Source organism: Malurus melanocephalus, unplaced genomic scaffold (genome assembly GCF_030028575.1).
Source record: "Malurus melanocephalus ecotype Western Australia unplaced genomic scaffold, MMel_1.1 scaffold_4, whole genome shotgun sequence".
In the NCBI taxonomy this organism is placed as follows: domain Eukaryota; kingdom Metazoa; phylum Chordata; class Aves; order Passeriformes; family Maluridae; genus Malurus; species Malurus melanocephalus.
In genome coordinates this window covers 2707440-2734286 of record NW_026623236.1, presented here as the reverse complement: position 1 = coordinate 2734286, position 26847 = coordinate 2707440, and the positions used below count along the sequence as shown (strand labels likewise).

Genomic DNA, 26847 nt, shown 5'->3' with positions numbered 1-26847 from the left:
TCTCAATTTCTTTTACGTGACAAGAGGAAGTCTGGGATGGGAAAAGATCATCATCCTTCTGGCAATGTCCTAAATAAAGTCCTTGATTACAAACGGACTTTACAGATAAAGAATTACCTTTTCTATTGTTCAGACTTCCATTTTTTGAGGACAATGTGGATTCATGTTTTTTTATTTGGTTTTGCCCACAATTCAATTTCTGGCTCAGCTGTGTTCACAGAAAGAGAGGTTGCATAACACAGAAATGTTAAACTTTTCCAATAGACATTATGCAGTGAACGACATGAAATGCTTATGCAGACTGGAACTAATTCTTTCCTTACCGTGACTGAAGACTCTTAATCCTGCATAACATGTCCAGATGGCCTGCTGAGTACTGTTCAATGACATCTTTGACATCATATGGGCGAAGTGTTTCCTTAAACTTCCTCTTTGCAACATGAAATTTCATAATTCTGTGGGGAAAATGGTTCATTTTAAACAGCTGTGGAACCATAGGTATATTTCACTGACAAAATTTGATAGCTGATTTTTAAATATAAAGCATTTTCAATACTTGTGCAGGTAAACTTCCACATGGTTGTTTTTGTAAGTACAAATGAACTGTAGCTATGCCTTTGAAATATCAGCTGTGCCTTTGAGAGATCAGGTAACACTGTTCTAAAGAGTGCAGACCATGTTTAGTATATCAGTATATACCAGTTTGACTTTTTTATGCTAGGTGCCTGATGTGAAAGGTACTGAAGTACGTGCTTAACTTAAACCTGGGATTAGTTTCACTGATTTGAGTGGCATATGATGTAAGCTATATTTATGCATAAGTTACTTCTGTTCTTGTTAGAGGAAAGATTTCTCTAATGAATCTATTACAGAAACTTAAGTAACAGTATTCTTTTTCTGGTGTTCATTTTAAGTTCCTTGCTCTCCTAAAAAAGAATAAATTACACAACCAATTAATTTTTCATCAGTTKTTATTTTTTAATTAGCATTCAAGTCTAAATATTTGTTTTCAATTTATTTTACTGACTTAAGACCAAATTTTGCAGGCTGAAGAGAAGTTTTCATGTTTGTTTCCTAGCAGAATCTAAGCGAATTATTATGCTTAATTAGCATTCACAAGTTTTTTCTTGAATTTTATTGCAGAATAGTAAGGTTCAGAGGACAGTAAAATTTAAAAATAGATGAATGGCATACTTTTTTTTTATGTGAGACTTGCACAAGTTTCTGTGATATATGACATGTATATGTGATGTCCATKGAGGACCTGTCCTTAGAATGGAAAGGTTGATATAAAATCACTAATTTTAAACAATAAAATAGAGAAATTTGGAAAGTAAATGTCAGTGAGATGATTTTCCATGTCAGCTGGTAGAACCTGAAGTTTTCCTTGATTTACGTAAGAACTGGGAGAGAAGACAAGGGATCAGATGTGTTAGCCATTCCGGCCTGTGCTACAGAGCTTATGAATTSCCATTAGGTCTGAACTGCAGACATTTGCTATCTATTGCAGTTGAAAMAGCAGAGACTGTAAATTGGTATCCTATTCAAAACACCAATATTCATGATAATGTAGTCCCTCTGTGTTCATTCCGATACGTATTTAGCAGCTGTTAGGCAATAAATTGTGATTAAAACCAAAACATGGCTGTCACCCTCTGATAAAAATAGATTAGTGATGTTTTAGTGGAATTTAGAAAAGCCATACTTCATATAGTTAGGACAGACATTATAATAATAAGTATTTAGAGTTWCTATTATTGTATTATTGTACTACTATACATAAATACATAAATATYGTTGTATCATACATAAATACCCTTTCAGATAATTTCAGCTCTTTCTCYCAGTGCTTAACTTATTGATATTTCCCATTCTGGCAACTTTCAGTTAAAAATGACATTGTTTGTCACTAGTATAGAGCTTGAACTATGATTCTGATTATAGAAATTAAAAACTGAAAAGGCCTGTCACAGCAGTCAATCAACTTGACAGTTCAGGACTGATCTCCATGCACTTTCTAATATATCAGATCATGGACTTTCCTCTTTTGCCAGCTAGTTCTTCTTTTGCCAGCTAGYTCTACAGAACAATGGCTTTTGGCATTTTTAGTAATCTGAAGGCCTCTGAAGCTGTGATGAATCTGGGATGCAGATTTTGTTTTTTTTTCTTTTAGCTGTCAAATTATGCCAAGATGTTGGTTTATRAGACCCTGACAACCTAATCTTCTGAATCTAGTTCTTTATTGAAGTTTCAAAAAATGAAAAATGTTGCTGGCATACAAGACAGTATAATAATTTTGTTGTTATTATTATTATGTTTTGGTGGTCACAATATTTTACTTTGTGCATTTGATAAAGTAAAAATATGAAACTACATAGGAAAGAAGAGCCAGATGATTAATGGCATAATTGAAGACAACTGAATTTAGCACAACTGGGTGGTTTCACGAGAGAAGAGACAGAAAGTTAATTTATAYTAACAACCATGAAAGCTTCTTAATYAGTYAGCACAAAAGTCTTCATTACTGCTTTGCAACTTTATGACACTTTTTTTTTGCTTATCGAGGCAGTTGTTCATAATGTTCAGAAGTCAAATACAGAATTGAAAGTGTCACAGCTGTAACAGTGAGGTGTAACTGTGGTATTTCTGGTTTAGGTATTAGCTCATGTAATTCTATCTTAATTAACTTGAGTAGGGTTTGGAACAGACCCATATTGCCCACTTCTTTTTCTTCAAGTATAAAAAAATTTACATAAACTGTGCAAAAAACATTGAACTATTATAAAAAACTGTCATTGTAAGAGCCTGAAAGTTAATTAAGAAAAAGAAAAATTGAATTCTTTCAGTGATGGAGTCTTGCAACTGATTTGCAGATATTAAATTTGGTTCCATCTCCATAGTTATTTGCTGTCAGTTTTAAAAACTCAGTTGGCTTCCTATCTCTTGAAATCACTATGTAATTAACTTTATTTACTGTGAGGGTGGTGAGGCTCTGGAACAGATTAGCCAGGGAAGTTGTGGATGTGTTCACGGCCAGGCTGGATGGGGCTTTGAGCAACCCAAGCAACCTCGGAGCAAACAAATGGGGTAGTCCCTGCTAATGGAACTAAATGATCTTTAAGGTCACTTTTACCCAAACCATTCTATGATTCTGTATGTTTGGACACCCATCCTGACAGATTCCTGCGGGGTGGAATGAAGAGGTTAGTTCCACACGCCCAGGCGGGTAACATACCCTTAAAGAAAGAGGAAAATCATCACCAAGCTGTGCATCCCGCAGCTCCTTGGGGCTCCAGCGCTGAACGCGGGCCCGGGCCGGGCTGCCTTTCGCAGGGGGCATTTTATAACTCATTTTAYACCAGCAGAGGGCGAGCAAGGCCCGTCACAGGCCCAGCCGAGCCGGGAGCAGCGGCTCTGGGCGCCGAGCGACCCCCGGAACACGGCCTGCAGCCCCGCGGCCTTTAAAAACACTGCTTGCTTGTTTAAATCGCTGGATGCCGTGCAGCAAGGTGGCATTTTATAACTCAAATCTAATGTAACACGCGATACACGGCTGTAAACGCACCCAAGCAACAAGCATGACRGTGTTCTGGTGAGAGTTAGTAATAAAAAATTATTTCACTGATTAATCCAGAGAACACAGCAAAAAATGTCACCTGTTGAAGCAGACCAGTATATAAAAGTGCTTTGTCTGGAATTAATGTGTAAACCTCAGGTCCTACTAATCTTTATATACCTTGATAATTTGTGGGATGTTACAGGTCCAATACCGACTTTTGTCTTATTGACCCATAGCAGCCAAAAGCAGCATCCATTTCATTTTTCTGTCTCAGATGCAGGATCAGCATAGCTCTAAAATTACAGTTTTTTTCTGTACATGTAGGTTGCATATCTTCCCTGGCATTCATTGCATTTTAATTTGCATTCATGTGGCCCCTTCCACTATAAAAGCTATTCTGCTTGTCATTTAGTGTGCTTTCTTGAGACTGGCAACAAGTTAGAACATCTCTAATCCTTTGTGCTTCCCTGTCATACTCATGCTTTATTTTTAAAGCTGTGTCTTGTCAGTCTTGTCATTATCTCAGGAAGAAACAGAGCTTCATTCTACTGGGATTATGGTAGAATCATACATGGTTACTGCCTGGAATATTAAAAGACAAGTAGGTTGTTTTACCTGTAGCCAGATGAGGCGACCACAGGTTGTTTGCTCACCTACTACATCAGGAAAACCGGTGCATRGAGATCTAGCTGTCCTGGTTCCTCTGTCTCTCTAGCCTTACCTTGCCAAATATCCTTTCTTCCTAGTAAAACTGCAATGTGCCAAAGAGAGCTGGATCCAACACAGAGAAGCCAGCAGACAAAGGTGCTGGAGAGACATTTCTACAACATGTGAGGYGAGTGAGTCAAAATTGTCTTCTCTCTCCTGTCTTGACCTGACTCATCCCTTAGCAGCCAGAAACATTGTTTTCCCCCAAGTACAGTGCTGTCCTAGCCAATCACATGTATAAGAGCCTTGCCTAGGCTCTGAAGACCATCTGGCAGAAAATAAGCAATTTGTTTGGATTTTAAAGAAAGAAATGTTTCTGAGACACCGCACTGAACAAATTCAAAATGGCTACTAAAAATACATTTTATATGTGTTGCAGAAACATTGTAAAGACTGGAGTAAATGCTAAATTATATTTTCCATCTTTGTCTGTTAAATATGAATGACTGTTCAGCAATATAGCTTATCAGCTCTGGAATTCTCAAGTTTCATTACATTTAGCCACAGTTATTTTTTTTTTTTTTTATTAGCAACAAATGAAAACATATCTTTGCAATCACTAGCATTAAAGAGAGAAAAGACCTGTTAGGTCAGTATGTTCATCTTCCTGCCATTGMAGTTATTTTCTATTGCATATTTATTTATGCTTCTCAAATCTCATTTTATATTCCATAAATAGTGTAGTAATTCCATCATTTCCATTGTGGAGAGTATTATTGAAATGAGTGCCTCTTGCTATGGAAAATGATCAGAGATATCACAATATAGGGAAACAAGGTATGCTAATCTTTCTTTTAGTCTCTTTYATACACCTTCATCATTGTGAACAGAGCTGGAAAATGCAATGTTTTTTGTTAGTCTCCAAGAACTCTGTGGGATATTAATGGCTTTTTGTTCACAACAAGACCGGGGATGGTGCTACAGAACCTGCTGGCACAAAGACTCAGTGCACTGCTAGCAAGGACTGCTTTGTGCAATGCTTTTATCCCAGCCAGAGGCTGCACACAAGCAGGAATGATCCAAGGCATGCTCTGGAGCACACCAAGTTTCAGCACACTACCCATCTGTTCCTTACTCACCYAACATTGTGCAAATGCACTGAGCACTTTTTCCTTACTTTCCTGGYTTGTTGACTAAGAGGGGATGGAGTGGGCAGCACACAAGATAAAAGACTCAGCTCGGGAGGCTTTGAGAGCAGATTCAGAGCCTGACACATTACTAGACAGGTCTGTCTGGTGGGTCTTCAGTACAACTAGTTGAGAGTCCTGTCTTTTTTTTTGGAAAGGGACAAAATGCTAAGAACTTTTTCAGGAAAGGACTATTTTCTCCATCCTCTGTTTTGGTTACTACAAAATGAAAAATTGGGGGGTTGTTTATTTAAAAATCTGTTTTGAAAAATAAAGTAAACCTGGAAAAAGATGTAAGTAAACAAGGTSAAAACTGATGCCGTAGACTTTGAAATTACCAAAATGAAAGGTTATAAAAAAACCCAGTTTTTGTGTTTTGCTGTTTCAAGACTGTCCAACCTGASAGTAAGCAGCACATTTTAGGGTCCTTGCCTAAAAAAACCCCACCCCAAATGATTTGATTCCAAAACTGTGAGAGAACCTACTGCTGTAAACCCACAGGCATGAATTCAYTTTAGTAGTTTAATTTCCCCCCAAAATAAAAGGCCCATTTGTGTCTTTGTAAAACAATTTGTACCCAGGTCTAAGCAGGAAAAAATACTCTCCCTTATTGCAATTTTTCCAGTTGATRTATCAAGAATGGATTCAACTGTCTGTGTATTTTGGGTCTTTTCATAGTGTTTCATGAAACACTATGCAAGTGCCTCTGTCTTCACCTGCTTCTGTATACCAGCATGAAAGGAAAACCAGCCTTCACCCTCCCCCCTGCCTTTGCAATTCAAAGCCGTTTCTAAAAACGAACTTCAAAATGAGGCACAAAGTTTCCATATAGGCAGATGTTATCATCTTGAAATTCTACAGTTACTATATAGAGTCTCAGATCCTTCTTCAGATGTTTGCATAGATCCCAGTGTAGTCTGGTAACTGATACTCTGAATAATCAGAAAGAGGTGTATCAGCTACCTGATGAACTGAATTATCAGTCTCTTGATTTTGAGAGATTAAAGTATAGTGTATACAGAAGTCTGAAGGTCATGGCATATTACTGCTTTACAGTCAAAGAAAGGTGAGTTTCTGAAGCAAGATGTGTGTGTTGCTTGCTTGAAAATCTTGTGAAACACTAACATTTGCATGGAGATGGGAGATTCATGGCTGATGGCAAGTGGAGATTCTTACTCTCAGCCTCAGTGGTGAAAGTGGTGAACTTTTACGCAGAGTAAAAGTTGAAGATAATATAAAAATTTGATTCTCATCAGTTAAATAGTGCATGTCTGAAATAATAAAATTCTTGCACCTTTGCATTTCTGTGGATRGTACTGTGGAGGAAGTTTCCCAGCTATGTCCTTCACATTTGGTTACTTTCCATTTGTGCTGAAAGCAAAAATGCAGTTGATGCACTGAACAATCCAGTGGCCCCTTAGAAAATAAGTTCCATGAATTAAGTATTAAAATGTCAAAATCTTAAGGAATTTGGGTTAGGGTTAAGAAGTGAGTATCCCTTGCCAGGACAAGTGGCAAGGTGCACCTGGAGCGAAGAGTCACTGAGTCTGTTTAAAAAGCAGTATCACAGACAAGTATCTTTGACACTAAAGTTAATGCATTATGCTGACTGTTCCTAATTTGAGCATTTTCCATTTGAGGGACAGGCTCGCCTTTTAGGTGGGTGTCCACCCTGTAAAGGATTTCTGTGACCTGCTGAAACATTGCTAGCAAGAGATAGTTTTCAGCAGTGACATTTGGGTTGCCAGTTGCAATGGCTGTGGACACAGGCCAGGTATCTGAATCGTCCTGAGTGGTCATTTCCAGGCAGGTTGGAAAAATGGTTGGAAAAGATGYCTGCAAATGATCTGTCAAGCTGTCTGTGCTAGTAGCAGTGTTTTAGAAACAGCCTTACTCACTATCTGTCTTCATTTTACTCAATGGAAAAAGGGGAAGGAAATGCAAGTAACCCACAGGTTATCACTGCATGAAATTATGTGATTAAAAGCTTGARTTTTTTCTTCCTATAGTGCTGAGAAAACTCAGGCAAGGGTTCCTGCACAGGAAAACATCATATCTCCATAGATTTTTGCAGAAATTCCTTTTGGCTACTGCCTATCTGGCCACCTTCTTGCACCCAAGAAGGGTGCTGGACACTGTGACTATGGTGCAGAGCCAGTGGGGTGACCCCCAGCAACAACCTGAGGTTTGCTGCCAGCAGACAGGGAATGCTTRAGCTCTTCCTGCTTGTTGATGTACACTTTTTCATGGGGATTCTGCCTGTCAGGATTKATACTTCAGAATGCGCTGGAAGATGCCTGGCCTTGGCAGGCTCAAGTGTGTGAATAGGTTTAAATTTTCAATACAGGTAACTTCGTAAGTTTCAATGCGATTTGCTACTTTCTTGGAAAAGGAGACTATTTGTTTTAAATTCTTTGGGTCATATTTAGTTCAGTGGATAGTGGCAGGCAAAGCTTTGCACAACTGTATTCTATTCTTACCAGAAGAAATTTGCAATAGAAGTCATGTGACAGTTTCAGGAATATGGAAATGCAATAAAACACTACACTTTTATAGGAAATAACTTTTCCAGGCAAGGCAATACATATTCAGTAAAATTACATCAAACTCTAGTTTGAATTATATGAAATATAGTGGAAACCTGTATCCATTATCTTCTTTCTTTTCTCAAATCATAAAATGGTAGTTGAACTTATTACATGGCTACATTTGTTACATAACTAATGCTAATATATTATGCTTMCTTTTTATCTATTTTAGTTAAATTAAAACATTTTATGAGTTCTGTTAACAGCTTTTCAATATCTAAAAATGTTCCATGATTTGACATGCAGTTATTAGTATCATAACTAAAGAAAATTCAAGTATTTATCCATTCAGTGTTTTTTACTCACCTGATTGCTCTAATGACAGTTTTAAGAGCAGGGGTGAGATCTTCTACTGACACATCACACTGGCACCCTTTTTCATCATAAACATCATCTGTTCCAAGACTGGTATCAGCTGCAAAAGACAAGAGCAGACTTAATAAGAGTAATTTAAAAATCTCTTCCTTAATGTCTTGTAACAGCCTGCACAGTTCTGGAAAAAGGAGAACTACATATGAAGCTTGAMAGAGCTTCATCAGTTTATTAACTATATGATGCACTTGTGTGTAGCTATGCTTGTGTCATAAAATTCTTGAGTAGTCCCAGAGTAAATAGTAAAAATTAGAGAGGAAGAAAGCCCTATTATTTTTCAAACTAATTAACAGCTGAGTATCAGCATGTTTATTCCTGATGTCACTTGGTTTTTCATCAACATTCTCTGTTTTATGRGAAAGTGGTGAACTAGCAGATATAATGGCAGAATAAAAGGATGTTGAAGTTATATTGCTACTGTTTTACCAGTGTGGATCCACCTGACATTGAAGACAAATGAGAAGATCCATTTCATTGAGTAAGGAGATTGTGGAATGACCCAACACATTATGACAGGTGAAAATTAACAAAATACTTTTTAACCAGAAATAAATAGAGAATCAATTTCCACTGTACACCTCAGAGCCATGTGGATACTTCCTTTGCCAYAGAACTTAAGCAAAGTTACTGTATTTATTTACCTGAAAAAAATGGATCCTTTGCCATTTCCTAAACACCACCTCTGCAGAGCTGCCATTTGAGAATTAGTTAGAAATCTCAGAAGTGCACACTGTACCTCAATACATAAATAAAACAGGTACTGATGCATGACTAAGAGGTTTATAAGCTTMAAATGTGTTGGAATGCAAATGGAGYAAGAAGGGCAGGGTCRTGGATGTCCATACGTCATATATGTAGGCACATGAACGAAAGGAAAATTCTTTGGGATAGCTGTCTTTTCCTCCCAAATCATCTTTCTTCAACTGCATTAAGTTCAAGTGCCYAGAAGAATTTCACTCAAGGTCAGTRTATTTCATCATATGTCTCTGCTTCATGAGGAAGAGAGTGGAAAATAAGCGTGACATGAAACAGAAAAAAAAGGATGGGATTCAGTAACTCTAAGTAACAGAGGAGATTTCTTCCCAGTCCTAGGTCCCTGCCTACATTCATGTTGTTATTTAAAACAGAGGTTTAGTCATTCAGAAACACTTCAAATAAATAATTTCAGGGGGTTATATTATAAGCAGAATTGAAGCACAGTCAGACACAAATGATTACAYGACATTTTTTCAAGTTCCTTTTTCAGGAAGACTGCGAATTAGAGATGAAAATATTATTTGTCAGTCAGAAGTGCCTGAAAATGTCACAGTACCCTYAAAATCTAATAGGAATGCCATCTTGGCATAAACAGCTTTGTGCAGCATCTTCAGGAACTGGTATTGCTGCATTGTTTTTTTCACAGATTTAGTGTTCAGCCACACACATTTTTTGGTCTTTTTTTTTTTTTTTTTTTTTTTTTTTTTTTTTTTTTTTTTTTTTTTTTTCTAGTTACACTTGGGGACATATTTTTTTTGTGACTGTTGCTGAACTGGTACATTTATGAGGAACATCTCTGTAGCTTTGAATAACAGGTGAATTAAYCTTTGACAGATCAAYTGAATCAAGAAAGATGGCTTATAGCCAAGTTAGTAATATGTTTAAGTCCACATGAAACAATCAAATGCAACCTTAATAAAATCAGGTTTTAAATTGTAAAACTTTGTAATCTCTCCTTATATGCTATTACTGTAAGTCATGACTACAATGATGCCAGGAGTGTTTTTTTCTTGCACTCTTTCATGGACTTCACACCTGACTCAGCTTATCTTAGTGATAAAATATACATCTCTCCATCTATCCTGCCTCAATAACATTTGGATCCCTGCCCRGAAATGTGACTAGCTAAAATACACTTAATAATTAGTTTGATAAGTATATATACTACCTAAACCACCATCTCAGGACATGGTAAGTATTCCACGACACTAACTTTCCAGGTATCACATCTCATCAGCCTCTCCAGTTACCTGTCCCAGTGTGGAAATCTCCCAGCTCATTTATAAGTGCCATATTAAAACCAGAGCTTTTTATGCCACTGGTATTTCCAGTGACTCTATAAGGTTTGAATCTATTCGGCTATGCCAGTATAAATTAGGAAAAATACTGCTCAGATCACAGGAGCTATAGCCATCTAAACCCAGTGAAACAGGAGACTCCAACCTGAAAGTTTAAAATAAACATGTTTCTGCATGGTTGTCTCACTGATACAGTTCCTGGGTCCTTTGCCAAGTACAGTGTCCTTAATAAAAGGGCTTCCTTAACACAGTATATCTTTGCAGAACTGTTTTGAGAACTGTGTGGTGCAATTATAGTGTTCCATGTTGCTCCCTTGTGGATAAAAAACACTGCAAAATTTTTACACAGATCCTGGAAAATTCTTATAAATTTAAGCCAGYTTTAAGAAGAGATTCTGCTTCTAATAAACACCATTTTTTTTTCTTTCTAATATTCCACTGATATGAATTTCCTTTTTAGGGCAGACACTCAATACCACAGGTCAATAAAGCTCGTGAAAAGCTATAGCCTTGTTTGATTCCTTTGGGAAACACAAAAGTTTCTTTAGGATACCGAGGAGACCTGAGAAAAAGATTGGGAAATGCATAGTAACATTTTGGAGAAAAAAAAATCCAGCTTAAAACACCACTGAAATCAAAGTTCACATTCTTGTGAATTTTTCCAGTGGAAGCTCTTGTTGTGTACCACATAGTTACGAGGTGAGATGTACTTGTATCCTTTCTGTCCCTCTTGAGTTCATTGTTGAGGTCAGGGCTGAGTTGGGGTCAGTCTGGCTGCTTTAGCAGCTCCAGCTGTTCAAACCTCTGCCAGTTCCCAGATAGGGCTAAGCTACATTCTCCAAGCTGCTGTCTGTTCCCAAAGAAAGCCCTTGCTAGGCAATTCACGGGGCAGTAGTTCCCAGTGGCAGCTCATGCCTAGCCCTGCTCCCATCTATGTCTTCATCCTTCCCCAGACCCTCTGTCTCTGGGGTGGCTGTGCATGGTGCAAGTGGGTTCCACAAGGAACTCTGAGCAGCAGCTGCTCTGCATGAGCCCAGCTATACTGCCAGGCTTTCCTCGGGTTAGCCCTGGCCTCTCTCTCCAGGAACCTCTACCACCAGCTAACAAAGGTTTTCAAATCTATTCCTTGGGCACCTCAGGAATATGGTCTTGACAATGGCCAAAATGTCTTTTAATACACATTCAGACGAACCCCTGCAAGTCTCTTTAAGAAGGGCTGTCAGTCCACTTGACAATCCAGAAACAATTCCCCTTTTCTAATACCAGCATTWTTTAGAATTCAGTATGTGTTGATTTTAAACAAAGGAAGTGTTTATTTCACAACTGATGAGGCATCTGCCATTGTCTTATAATCTTTGACATTATTTACTTTGGGCTACAGTCTGTCTTTGCAGCTTTTTAATTTCTTCCTCTTTCATCCTGAAGAGCAGCCTTTGATTTAATCACACRGCAAAACAGCAATTACCAAGAAATAGAAGAGGCATGCACAAGTCAGTAAAATTGTCTTCATATTTCCCTATTTTTCACAGTATTTATGCCTTTTTCATGCAAACTCTAATCATTTGTGATCATCCCAAATGGGCGGGCAAAAAAGTTAGGTTGTTCTGAAAATTATATGTCACCAACAAAAAAATTCACAAGTTTGTAGCTGCATTTCTTCATGTGCAGAAGTTATTCACAAGGCTTGATTTATTATTTCTGTAAATATTAAGTGTCCCTTCTTAGAAGTGTTTTTGGTTGCATGCTTTGGCATGGGAAAACTGTAAGACTGCTCTGATCACTCTCACAGCTCCTCGCTTTGAGTGTCAGTAACATTCAAGTAATTATTTGTCTGCTTAACAGAATCAAAAAGATTTTGTACTTTTTGTTTTCTGGGAACAGCAATATGTTAGCAACAACAACCCATCATTAATAAGTGCGTGTGCCAAGACCATAAATAATCCTGTGGAAGTGCTTCTGACATAGTGACCGGTATGGTGATCCCAACATAGGCCTTTTGACTTGTTTTTTGGAAGCCCTCAGAAGCACTTAGATCTTACTSTGCCTGTGTAGGAGGTAGTTAGGGTTCTTCATGTGGGTGATCTAAATTATTTTGCTGAGGCTGAGAACCTTCTCACAGTAGCCACCTCTGTAGCCTCCCCACTWCCAAGAACCAGGCCATGCAAAACCAATACAACATGGCAAAACCTAAATRGGTGCCTGAAGTTGAGAGCCTGCATATGACTCCCACTTATTTACATTACAGGACAGTATTGTGTTGACTTGKTTAAAAACTGGTTTGGAAAAGCTATTCTGATTGATTTTCATCGACGTATGACTCAAGGTGAAAACTGGATGGTGACCTAATTTTCACAGGTGCTGAATTATTTTGAGCTGTAGTGTTGAACTATTGTTATCAAAATTCAGAGTTTGAGCTGGGAATTGAAGTCCAAGCAATCGATAATGCAGGTCCACAACCTGTTCTCCATCCCATTCAGCAGCCTCATGTGAGTGCAGAGCTGCTCTGGCTGCCCAGGGCCCCCCAAGGTGACATGCTCATCTCTACACTAATTTTCTGTGTGAGTGGTTAGAAAGAAAATGAGTGGATAATTCAGTGCACTCAACTTCTGGGTATGTAAAGTAGGACATAATTTAAAGCTTTTGGGGGACAGATTGTCGCTGTGGGAGGTGCCGACGCACAGGTCTGCTGCAGCAGGGGTGTCCAGGCAGCTGCTTCAGCATCAGACTCCCAACTGCCTTAGTCTTATATGGCTGCTGAGCCTCAGATGAACGCTCTTGCTCAAGAAGCAATACTGGCAGCTTAATGCTCCCATTATTCATTCTTTCAGCCTTCTTTGTGAGCAAATAGAGCCTCTGCTGTGCTGCTCTGTGCAATGCCTAGGGTGTCAACAAGGTAGGTGTATTTCACTCAGCTTTACCCTGCCTTTGAAGTACTTGTCTTTATTCTAAGCATTTACTGTGGCGAGTTACGGATTTCACCTATATTGTCTGAAAAATGGAGATRCCCTGTACATATTTTACAGTATTTCTGCAGATGTCATAATGCATAGAATGCTTCATAAAATCTCAGTTAATTTTTTCTCCTCAAAAATTATTCTGTGTACAGACATCTCAATGGTTTATGTTCATGCGATTCATGCAATTTCCCTCTATAAAAATGAAATGTGTCTCAGCTTCGTGCCTTTGTTTAAATATGTTTTATGAAACTTCTCACCCCTTCACAAGCTCTCATTATTTTCCTGTTTGTTGAACCATGAATACAAAATCCCTTCACTACATAGAACTGATTTTCTTTCCCATTTGCCTTTGCTTTAAAACATCAACAAGCTGACTCTCTTTCAGTACGTAGTTTGTTTAACTGTGATTGCTTGCTAAGTTCCATAGGAAAAATCAACTGAAGAAAGCAATACTAATTGCAATGGAACTTAATCACCTACTCAATAAGAATGCCAAAAGCTCCCCAAGAGTGGGAAAGGCAGCAGCCCATGTTTACATGCTTTACAGAGCAGAGCCCAGAAAAAGGAGGCCCAAGGGAGTGAATTGTCTATTTATTTCCTTTTTCTTGGGGGAAAAAAAAAGCAACAAAAGGAAAGACTTTCTTCTAATCAAGAAAGAAGGAAGGAGGCAGGACAAGTACTTCTTTGATGTGCTCTTCATGCTAGATACTTAATATTTATCTAGAAAATGAGGCCAAAATCCCTGGTAGTAGACAACAGTGTTCAAGTGGAAAAATTAAAAAAGAGGGAATAAGGATAACAACATTTAAAAACATGTTTACAGGGAKCTTTTGTGAAATGATTGCCATTTCCATGATGGAAATAAATTTCTCAGTAAAGGAAGGAAAATGGTGCCTTCTGTAAGGAGGAGCCTTCTGTCCAACTTGAGCCTCTACTCTGCAGGCAATACTGATGGGAGCTCAGTAGTGCTGTAACAATAGCCCATTCCTTGTCTTTCTTTTCAAATAGACAAAGYATTCTAGATGGCAACAAGAAGAGCACATCACTGGTAACTGCAGTGCAATATGACAGAGTATCATCAAGAATACCCCTAACAACCTTATATATGTTAAAGCATTTCTGAAAATCCTCTGATTTGGCCAAAACAGAGGATAGAATTGATGGAAATAACAATATAGTATAACGATATGGTATAATGATATAGTTTCCTTTCTCCTTAAGTTCAATTTTTTTAAGGTCAGAAACCTAATTTATATCAGTTATCATATACTACAAGCAAGTTCCAAATACCTAAAATTCTAGCATTTCCTTCTAACAACTCTCAATTATCTTTTGTTATTATTTAACTTCTCAAAAATTTCTGCACTGGCAATATTTCATGGAACAGCTCCCACTACTTAATTAAAAAGGAATCCTTTTAATTTTRAATGATGATATGGAAGAACAGGAGACATTCTAAAAACAATTCATTATATGCTCAGTAATTGTGCTGTTTAAAAGACTGATCTTATTATAAATAGTGGCAAATTAGCCAGCAACTTTAGATGGCCCTGTGAGAAAAGTAATATAGAAAAATATTAGGTAACTCGGAATCAATGACTTTAGTGTATTTTTAGATACACATTTCTGTTATTTTATATACACCATATCCAGGAAGTTAAAACTATMAATTAAATTGAAGATATATATTATATTATCTGGAACTGTAGACTAATCAGCTAAATGTCACACCTAATTGAGTGTCTCCCTGCAAGACCTTGTGGCACACATCAGTTGATATATGTCTGATATTTCATAAGATCCTCAGAGGTGCCCTGGGAGATTTCCAGGTCCTGTTGTTGAGGAGGTTGTAGACAGGCAAAGGGAGAGAGAGGATAATGGCAGCTTTAGATTCAGGTATCAACAGGATAGGCCTGTATTTTAAAAACCCATGAAGGATTTCCTTAGTAATGTTTCATAAAAATAAAAGTATTCCTCAAAAATTATTCCAATTTGGTGCAAGTGGRTTACATGTGGTTAGGAAGTTTTATGAACATCCTCTCAAAATTAGTTGTTATCTCACTTGCATAGTCTTCACTGCAGGTGAGGTTATCCAACACCCATGCAAATCATACTTCTGTCCCTCACAGAGCTAAGCTTAATAATCATTCAGCTGTGATCACTGAGTAAGCGCTTAGTCCAGTGAGCAACGGTGCACAGCAAGTTCCTCAAGAGGTATCATAAAGACACTKAATTGTGGACTCATATGTCCAGGACTTTGGCTGGAATAAACTAAAATAATTCCTCAAAACCAATGGCCTSTACTTATTTACTCAAAAATAACTCAGAGCTCAGATCAGAATGCCAGATCTTCGCAGTTAATTACAGAGACAATAGTAATAAATGAGAGCTCTATCTGCTCTAGGTACACAATCACAAGAAAATAAATTTCTCATCTAGCACAGATTGATATATTGCTAATAAATTTCATTCAAACTTCATTTTGACATCATGCAGCTTCCTTCTGAATCAGCAAATTTAAGCTTAGATGTAGAAGCAACCCTACTAAGGACTAACCCAACTAAGGACTTCTGCCACATCAAGTGAACCTTATCCAGGGTCAAAATGTTTATGCTACTGAAAGGAAAACTTGTCATTTTTGCAACACATAAATTACACGGTAGTAACTGAGGACACGGGGGCTGAAATGCACAATTGCATTCTTTCCATGGCTCTTATAATATACTCTACCCTGAGGATTTTGTGCAAGTGCTCTGTAGGGAATGAAAGGCTAGAGGTCATGTGAGCATGTAATCTTCGGGGATGGCGCAAGAAATCAAATATTTCCTTAGAGAGTTCTTTTTAATTAATCAAAATGAAATATGTTTGTAATATCTCCAGTGCTGAATGCTTTTGATGTTTTATTCAAAAAGCCACACAATGTCTCTAGGTTACAGTAAMGACACAATAACTCATGCAGAGGCTTAGAAGCATGGGATGGTAGAAAACAAATATAATAGGGTATTTTTGTCCCTCACAGAAAACTGCATCCACAACATAATATTGGTTCCCTAATTCAACTGTGGTGATACAAGACTGGGGCATGATTTAAGCAGAATAAGTTCTGTTTCCTCAGMAAGCAAGGTAAGCAGAAAACAAAACAGGGCAGGAACTTTGTTGTCTGTAAAGAAGAGATTTTGTGAGGTGAGCCTCTGTGGATGGATACACAACATACAACAAGGGGCAGGCACAGTGCCTTCAGCAAGGCATGAGATCACCTGTACTATTTAATCACTGGCACAGACTGTCATGGGGTTGGCCCTGCTGGTTGCGGGGTATTCTCATATTCTGGAGACCACTCCYCACAGGCAATGTGGCTGCAGTTTCCCTGTTTTTGTTAGCAGGGACAAAAACCATACTGCATGGKAAGGCCTTGGGGCCAAAGGTAGCTCCTGGCTCACCTTGTGTACAGGTACAGAGCAGGCTGCGAGTGACTCCAAGGTCAGGCAGAACCTTTGCCTGTGTGACAAAGCATCCCTTTGGGGAAGGCACTTACATGACCCTATACAATCCTTTCAAGCCTGTGCTTTGTAAAGCTCCACTATTTACCATGCTTGATTGGTGAAAATTTCCCTTTGCTCTGCCTTGTTCTGATAATTCCCTTTTAGGCTGATAACAGGGACTGGAAATACAGCATTCTGGCACCTCTGTGCAGAGTCCCCTCTTCAACAAGATTTCTGGAAGTTGTGAACCATGTCACCAGAGACTGCACATGTATCATATAAGTCTTGATATTTACTTTTACCCCCTRTGCTGTTGTTAAATGCCCTAGAGAGAATCTGCAGTCAGGCCACCAAAGACTTCTCTATTCATCAAACCTCTCTCAGGTTTGGATTCCATTTGCAAAGGCACATATGTAGCTGAAATAATTGCTGCTGTAGCCAGACCCACTTTGTCAATGGCAATAAATGGTTTATAGGCAGTTTCAGAGGACTGTTGCTAACCATAAATAAAGCCATTTGTGTAATAATTTTGGTTATACTGTCCTAAGGCTGCCAAAATCCTTTTGGGAGATACCCATGGCTGGCTTCAGTGTTTTACATGCTGCCAATAAATTCTTCTATGATTTTAGTATGAAGTGGGGGAATGTWGAAGTGTTTGTTACTGGATAGCCTAAAAGGAAAACTACTAAATTTTTAATCAGGTTAGCCTTTTAGCTGCCCCCATGAGCTTCTGTCTGGACTAGAAACCTCCCTTTAYGGGCCAGTTTCTAATTGCTAAGTTGAGTTTCTCCAGCAGTCCCTTTCTGATGGTTTTGGCCCAGATTCCAGCCATGTCCTTACCAGAACTCTGTCGGTACTGCAAAGTTGCCATGTTTACTATCTATCTGCCTTAAATAATCCTCATTATGCTAACAATTTCCCTTCCTTTCAGAATCCTCTCCTTATAAATTTGCTTCTTTTCTCAATTTCCACACAGAATTCAGTCCTCTGCCTGGGCTAATGGAAGAGCATTTATAACTCCAAATCSCGTACACTGAAAGAACAATGAAGCAAATATATGTCTCGTGTGTCTTATCTTTTGGAAGAGGAAGTTCATAGTAGAGACTTTTTCACTGATACAAAGTTTTGACACTGAACTGGGTACCCAGGACTATGTTGTCATGGCCCAGAAGGTCTCTTGTAATTTCTTTCCCCACCAAAAACCCTACAAAGTTTTAGGAATCACCAGAAGAACCAGCTGTTCAAGGACACTATTTTGTGCCCAAAATTTCACCCAGAAAAAGGGGGGCTTCTAGTTTTGACTTGATGTTTTGCTTGCCAAAATAATTAATTATTTGGCTAGGAATACCTCAAGGAGGAAACTGGAGGATCTGGCAAGCAAGAGATAAGAATAACATGCTGCAAATACTGTTTTTTTCATTCAGTGAAAAATGCAAGATGTTCTAAATTAAATGCATAATCTTGAGATCTTTTTCACTGAGCTGTCAAATGCAGAAAGCATCAAGCTATGAAATTGATAACATATCAAAAAGAAAGAAAAAGAAATCAAGGTTAGTAGTGTCTGACTTTTCCTGCAAAAGTTTGGGTAAAGGCAGCAGAGAGCTGTCTCTCAGCAGGGAGCACGCTGGACATCTCTCCAATCATACTGGTCCTAGAAGTAGTTGGATGAGGTCCCAGAATGGAAACTTGGCATTTGCCTAAAAGCTGGAGACAATGGAAGCTGTTCCTTCTGCCACAGATGAGAAATTGGTTGTGTCTGTTGGCCCCAGTTCATAAGGGTGGACTAGTAGCTGGAAATCACTGACCAGGAAACAGGCTGTGCTCACCCTGAGGAGCGGGAAGATCTTCAAGGGTTTACACACAGCAATGAGTGCTCTGTTGTTGTTACTGTCTTTCATCTACAGATATTCCCAAGGTGCTGTTTATGCCACCTTTTCCGTGAGAGGGAAACAATCAGAGGGAGCATGATCTTCTTATGCACATCGTTATTATTGATGACAATGTGTACAGGACAAAATAGGGAACATACTGAGGAAATGCTTTGCTGATAAATGGGCTGATAAAAATGAAACAGGTGCTTCAGTGAGGTACAGACTGCAGAGCAGGGGCAAAAGTGAGCCCCTGATACTCTGAGACAATGCTCAAAAATTACATTCTTCCTAGGTCACTTGCAGGCACAGTGTGAGTTACATGGATTTAACCTACGAAATTACTTCTGATGCAGTTTTGGGAAGATACTTGTGCTATATAAGTRATTATATAGGAAGCCTAAATTTAGACAGGGTAGCTTCAACCACTATGCTAGTTAGAGCATTTCTCACTTCTCACTRTTGAGCACATTGCCTTCTTTGAACTTCACATCACTGAGACCCAGGCTAGGTCACACAGACCCTGTGCTGCAGCTGCCATAGGACATAAGCCAGGGCCTGTGCCCCAGGATGGAGATAGGAGTGGATAGCAGTTCATAATGGATAGCAGCCTGGTAGCTGGTGCACCCCAGCAGCTCACTGTGCCACAGGCAAATTTGGAATTCGTGCACGAGACATCTCCATGGGTGAGGCCTAGCCTGCAGTGATGACCTTAGCAAATACTGTTGATTTGTCTTGTTTGCCCTTCAGGAAATGTTTATTTATGCAGGCCTTTCCTGAAGAGATGTGTTATGTRGAACATCCTTAGCTGAGGAATGGGGCATTGCAGTTCAATTAGTAATTTGCAACCTACATGTCTGTGATAATATGTGCTCCTAAAAAGGAAGTAGACATCAACATTGCACTTCTGTCTAATTAGTTTTACCACTAATTGTTGGATGTAGCATGCATGACTGCCATTGTAGAAAGAGTTTGTACCTCTCCCTTTCAGGCAGGGTCACTGCTTTTGGGGTAGCCAGTTTGTTTCCCTTGTTTTCTACATGGTAGGTACCACATGAAAAAGAACAAACTTTCATASATTGGGAAATACGCGAATGGAGAAGCCCGATACAAAATCCACTGGGGCAACAGTATCTCCAGAGCTACATGAGCACACCACTCAGTGCCAGCCCTGTCCCATACAGGGGTCGGGTTCACTTGGTGCTCTCAGCTCCTGCCWGTCAGGGGCCTGCTTCACCCAGTTTAGTGCTCCCTGGTTAGGGGAGTCACTGTCTTTGTTGTGGCAGACTTTGGCAGATGAAGATCCTTGACTGAATGCTATTTAGTTTAATACCAGATTGGACTTCAGCTAGAGAATGGAGCAGTGTGGGAGGCAGCTTGAGGGCAAGGGCTGGCCTGACTGCTGTGCGTTCAACAAGCCATTTTAACAAAGATCCACTTCTTCACATTTTYGGAGGGCTTCCTACATCTAAAATGGTTTTGTTTGCTAAATCTGCCTGCCTTATCAAGCCAGGTACAACTCTGTAAAACTTAAAGCACCCAGTAGTGTATCCCTTGGTGGCAGGTGACTGCATCACCAGCGCAGGTACTCGGACTCCTCTGCCTGAGGGAGCCAGYTGTGCACAAACTGGGCTTCAGCTGGCAAAGGCACAGACAGTGATGGCTCTGCTGCTGGGACCAGCAAAAGGCAGCAGTTTTGGGCAGCAGCTGAGCCCAATAGTGGGAGAGGGGCCATGATGGAGGAGCTGCAGCAGCCAAATTCCTGTGATGCATTTAGTCCACTGCAACTTTTTCTTAGTGACCCCTTTTTCCACCTGTTTCACTCTATGCACCACTGACATGATTTCTTATTAAACAAATMATCACATTATAATCCTCTTTGAAGCAGAATACAGTTGGCTTATATCTCTGGCCCCAAACAGCAATTCTTTCTGCTTTCCTAAAACAACCCCAGTGTAAGCGTGTGGSAGTGAGAGCAGACCAGAAGCAGCATGCAATGGCAAACCAGGTGTGAAAATTTCTTACCATCGACCATGGGTTTGGGCTGGGAGCTCTTCAGCCGCAATGAGGGCCTGAAGCGGGTTCGGTCATTGAAGCTCCAGCTCTTCTGGACTTTGGTTGGGCTGCCCTCGGTGGCAATGTCAGCGCTTGGTGACCGGCGATCWCCGACGGAAGATTGCCTGTTTTTTATACTTTGACCTCGTGGACTGGCCATCCGCACCCGCTCCTTAAAACTTAGCTTTTGACTRTGAGAGAGAGAAATATATTTCATTTCATAGTTCCTTCAATGCATTTCTTTTTTCTATTGTATGATAATTGAAAATAATATGTATTATTTGTACTGGTATGAATCTGTTTCTTACTTTTATTTTCATTGAATATAGTTCATTTGTGAATGGAACTGATTTGATGTAATTGCTTTTWGATAGAAACATGAGCATTGGCAGTCTATCATATAGTACACAATAACCTTGTAAAGGAAATTAAAAATAAAATAGAAACAAATTTCACCCAATTATTATACATTAATCTCTACGATGTTTTTTCTATTCCTTGAGCTTTAAATAGTTCTGTTTCCATCTTAGTCACCTAGCTCACTGCATTTCTGGTCATATCCTCAGATAAACAAAACCAAACTGTATTTTATTGTTTCTGCATGCCATGTAGTATTGTCTGGTTTRTTTTGTTTTTAAGCAGGCAAAAATACTGTTAGTGTATATTCATGCTTTTTCAGAATGTGGCACTTCCAACATTTCATATGCATGATTAGTGATCACTTATATCCAGAATTCCTTGTTAGAGCACTTGGACAAGACAAAACCAAAATTAATAAAACATCCAAGAAACAGCAATGATGACTGATCAATGAATGTAATGATACGCTGTGTGCTCCCTAAAGTCATTGCTGAAGATTAAGCTGGGAGCTGACTGGTATTGGACAGGTACCAGAGCCCAGCTTGTGACTGTGTCTGCCGGATCTATGGTGACCCTGTGGTCCTATGGTTGACCAATTGTAAACCTTCTTTGCCCCCCTGCTGTGCTTGYAATCCTCCTCTCCAGCCAGATAAATGTGGGATTTGTAGATTTGCYATTTCCCAGTGCTTAAATTACTTTYGTTCAAACATATCTGATGAACATCCTGTGTTCACTGTGACTATCTGCCTATACTTTTTCATTATTTAACATTTTTGCCTTTGTTTGGCTCTTCCTGTAGCAAAAGACACAAAAGGGAAACAGAGAGGGGTCTGATACAAGGCCTGGAAACCTTGTTTTATCTGCAAGGTTAAATTCAATTGATTGAGCGAGAATTGTCACCTCACAGGATGAGTGGTCCTGTTGTTTCAAGAGGAGAGATTATGGGGGCAATGCAGCGTCTGTTTGTGGTATGGTGTTACTGGGACTTGCTGTCCCACTGCCCTTGTGTAGGCTTTGTTGGGTGGGGGCAGGGAGGGGAGCTTTTAAAACATCTGTTTCAGACTGCCTACCTGAAAATTATAGTTGTTCTTGAAGTTAAGTCTTCTAGTACTCTTAAGGTCTTTGCTTTTAACTTTAGTATGGCCATAAGGCTTTCTGAACAGAAATGAATCCTGCAGATAATTAACTAATGCTAACACAGACTATGTGATTGGTAGATGTTTAATCTACTGCACTCTGAAAATACAGTGTTAATATGTAATTATATGAAATGGAAAGTAGTTGTAAACCTCTGTGGCTGCAAAATGTTGAGATAAACATGTCTTTGTCCATGCATAGCAGAGCATAGTATTTCAATCTGAATACAAACATCACTAAGAGCAGAAAGGATGCAGATTGTTGCAGGCAAAACACATGCTGGGACGCTTATTTCAAGAATACTAAAAAATGAGCACATCTATAGAAAGATTATTAGATAAATGTATTTCTATATGGCATGTTGGATTACTTGAAAGAATACTTTTACTATAATTTCTGAATGTAATCCCCATCTTTCATTGCCTAAAATAAGTAACTGTTGAAATAAATACATCACAGTGCTGGAAATGTAATCYATTTCCATTGCAAATTGTTACCCAGTGCTGTGGCATATGCAATACAAAAGACCCAGAGAACCTAATATTTGAAAGAAAAGTGAGTTCCAMAATTTAACTTAGAATACAAATTACATTTCCAGACTGAATGATATTTCAGCTCAGRAATCTTTTGCATTGTACAACTTAACGAAAAGTTAAACTGCAAAATATTTAGTAGCCACATTATTGCTATGTCATGTTATACAGAATGAGGAAGAGAATCAAAACAGACTTAAGATATTATTCCTACAAGTTTCCCTMTTTTTTAAAAATCCCCTTATGGCTCAAATTATACTTGCTATTGAAAAATGAGGTCAAATGATCCTTTTTTTGCAAATATTAGTTCTAAAGTTCTGGACAGTTCAAAAGTTCAAAAGTTTCTGGCAGCTCTGTTCCTGCTTCACTAATAAAAAATGAAAGAAAAATGGATAAAATAGCCATAAAAACTATCTATATAGATCATTTTTATAATCCCACTGACTCCAAAATAAAAATGAAAATTTAAAACCAAAATAAAAATAGCACATGTACTGTTCTGTCAATTAATTTGTACAAATGAAAGCAATGGCTGCCTTTAAATGATTGGTAGAYGCAGTTATTTCATTTATAAAAGCTGAATGGAGCACAATGGCTACTTAACCTGAATTATTTTTAGTTCTCTAAATCAATGCAGTGAGGCAATGGTGAAAAGAACAGTCAGCATTTTATCTGTACCATGTAAGTTTTGCAAAAGTGCAACACCGAGAATGAAAATATCAATGCAAACTGCAGAGCTTATACTTAAATAAAACCACATCTGCTTTGTAGCAATGGCAATGTACTGGCATGCCAAGGGTGCTGCATTGTGAAGAGAAGCGCAGCCCCTGAAGGAAGTGTGGTTTGGAAACTCTCTTTTGCATCTTGAGATGCTTCCCCAAGCAGGTATAGCAGTTCTTTGCTTCTTGGATCCCTGTTCCTATTTGGAGACTGGTGGGAAATATTTCTGGAGTCATTGGGTCCTTCTCAACACAGGCATAAATTGTGTGACTGATAGCAGTGAAGAAAGGTTGGGAGAAGAAAGCTTGTCCTTAGGAACACACTATCATGAGGCTCTTCTATGTATGATAAATAATAGATTATGAAGGAGTAACTGAATCCGAGCACTCTGAGTGTACCTGACTAGGCTTTCCCCCACAATGAAAGTCCCTTTCCTTAYAGGATAAAGCCTAGTTCCTGGCTCTGGATTGCAATAGCGGTAGAGATAGTGTTAAAATTAGAGTGAAGATAAACTTGCACCTTTCAAGCATCTTTGGACATTCTGCATTTGAAGCAGTAGCCAGTGAATCCTTTAGGGCCTTTTATTCGGATTTAATGCTGGTTGGGACAGCAAGGGCTAGTGCATGCTAAAAATCCTTCATCTCTTGCAGGTCCTGGCCTATTATATTTTTCCCTTTCACCTTTTCTGCTCTCTTTTTACATGATATTCAAAGGAAATCCCTTAAACCAATGTACACCTGTTAATGACCACTGGATATTCAAGTATCCCCATAAGTATTCACAAACATTAAGTTGAGTGTTTGTCCAAAAAGCAGAAGCCATGAGAAAGARTAAGAAAAATAAAAATATACAAGCTCCTAAATCAAACCTAAATGACAAGGATTGACAGCTGCCTCYGGTTATCTCTGCATTCCTTTAGATGTGCATCTGTCTAACATTTCTTGTACCTTACATGACTGATAGTTTAGCTCAATTGGTTGACATACATTTTTGTTTCCTATTACAGTCTTTCCTGGCAATGCTGATCTCTTTGGACCTATTGCTCCTCTATTCTTGCTGTGGAATGTATTCTTATCAATAACACTGGAGCTTTGAAGCATCTTTTAGTGGAGATCAATTACAACCAGCAGCTGTAGAAAAAGAAACAAACGACTTTTGTCTTATTTATCTGCCTTCTGAAAGGTTACTTGTAGGATTTTATGACTCATTCCTCCATCCCATGCCCAAGCCGCTCACTTTCCTAGAAGAGCAATGATTTTCTAGTTCTTTCTTCTTTTTCAAATTCTGCCTTTACCACCTTTGATTAATGAAAGAATAGGTGTGAGGGACACTAGAGGTCACTGTAGCTTCACTGCAGGGGAACGAACAGCTCCGCTGGCTCAAATGACTGCTCCGGATAAGAGTTTGTTTTAATTGACAAATGCACACAAACCTTTGCTCGCTCTGTCTTCCATGGATCCTCTCCCTATTTTTTGTTAACTGAGCATCTCTTTCCCTCCCAATCCCATTCCCCTATTTGCCTGTTGCCCTCCTGCATTTCTGKTCAAGTTAAACTTCTACTCTGCTTCAGCCTGAGACCTGCAGCACCACTGCTTGCTRCTTGTCACAATTTGTAACTTGCTTTTCAGCTTTTCATACTGAGCTGGTTGGTGGAAGCAAGAATAGGAAGAAATTGAAATGAATCAGAAATAACTAGAGCCTGAGGATGACAGAATGYATTGAATCTTGAGACAAGCTAAAGACAGAAGCTAAAACTGCCAAAAATGATCACCTATGGCAAGCAAGCAAGCAGATGTACATGCCAATTTTCAGCAGTTTACTTCCTATAAATACAGGTGCTGATTCTTACTGAGCCTACAAATACTTTTACTGAAATTAAGCTAAGTTGAACAAATGCAAATGCAATGGATAATACTGTGAGACCTGAAGTTCAAATGTTCAAGTCTTTGCCACCAGTCTCGCTGCTAGGACCATGAACTCAAGAAATTTACTGTTATATCTCATAGCTTCAGTGACTAATAACAAGAATTTTGGGATATAATGACTAATAACAAGAATTTGTCAAACAGAAAATGTAAATATTCAGGGTGTTTGTGCATTTTCTCYTTTTCAAAAACAATTTCTAAATGAAGAGAAACTATTTTTATCCTAATTTTCTGTAATCACTTTGTACTTCTACAGTCTTCTGCACTGTTTTTAAAAAGTAAGAAAAAATGCAATCAGCTTGAGATATGAATCACAGGCTTCTTCCCAAAAGATTCATCCATCTACRAATTACCATTTTTGGTAAGACACAATTTCTATAGAACACAGCTGAAGCAGATGCTGGAGTTCAYATGCATTCCTCTACCTTCCAGTACAGGATACAGGCACATCTTCCACAAGCTGTGTCCAAGGGGATTCTTCTCATGAACAATTGCACATTTTGACTGTTGCAATTRYCTAGCATGTTAGAGCTTAACATTAGTGGGGAGAGATACCCCACTAATTATTRGATGGAGAATTCAAGTGCCATGGTTATAAAAATCCTCTTGGACTTGGGGAAATGACTTTACCCAGATATTCAACCCCAATTTTAGATTTTCACAGGGTAATGCATTTCAAAATTTGAAGCCTCAGGCACAGAGGGGGAATGGGGCTTTGTAAAACTCTGTCGTGCTGCGCACTGCAATTGTCTGGCTGGATGAGCTTGAAACAACCGGTGTTGCTGCCACTGTGTTAATGTCATTGCAGGCAACAAGCAAAAAGGGATTTACAAGCACTTCAAAATAAATAGGAAATACCATTTTGAGAAGTAAGGAGCTTCAAAGCACTTAGGAGGGGAAGTAAATGAATCATGCACCTGATGTTAGTTGGCATTCTCAAACATCATGTGAATAGGCAGGATGCTGAATACCTATGTCTCCGAGGGGTGTACATCCTGAAGAGCTTCTGTTTATTACTACAAAGCTTACTAGGAGTGAGGGGAGACAGAGGACCGTGTTACTAAGCATTCCAGTGCTAGGTAAGGGGTTAGGCTTTCCACCTCAAGTTAATCACTGGCAATTTCCCTTTTATATGGTGCATGCAGTGTTCACATTAAATCTACTCTTAAAAACAGATATGGTATAGAAGTTGAAAGAATTCCATCATATAATTCACTTGTTTCCCTCAAAACAGGGATGATTTTCCCCCCCAAGCTCTTATACTGGCAGAACTGTTCCTTATTGCACCAGAGAGTTGTCTAAATAGGGAATACATATTCAGGCTCATGAGTTACAAGACTAGATGGATGACATTCATCCTTTGCAGACACCCAGTGCATGTCCTACACACAGCTTAAGACTG

General features: G+C 38.9%; 1 protein-coding gene across 1 annotated transcript in view; it reads right to left on the bottom strand.

Annotated features, from left to right (window-relative positions):
- The window catches only part of KCNQ5 (potassium voltage-gated channel subfamily Q member 5), a 269055-nt gene that overhangs the window by 6714 nt on the left and 235494 nt on the right, over positions 1-26847 (bottom strand). The window contains exons 10-12 of the mRNA XM_057369068.1: positions 20741-20961; positions 8289-8397; positions 324-455 (exon numbers count right to left, since the gene is read on the bottom strand). Coding sequence (XP_057225051.1) covers positions 324-455; positions 8289-8397; positions 20741-20961 — 462 coding nt within the window. The remainder of the gene's footprint in view (positions 1-323; positions 456-8288; positions 8398-20740; positions 20962-26847) is intronic.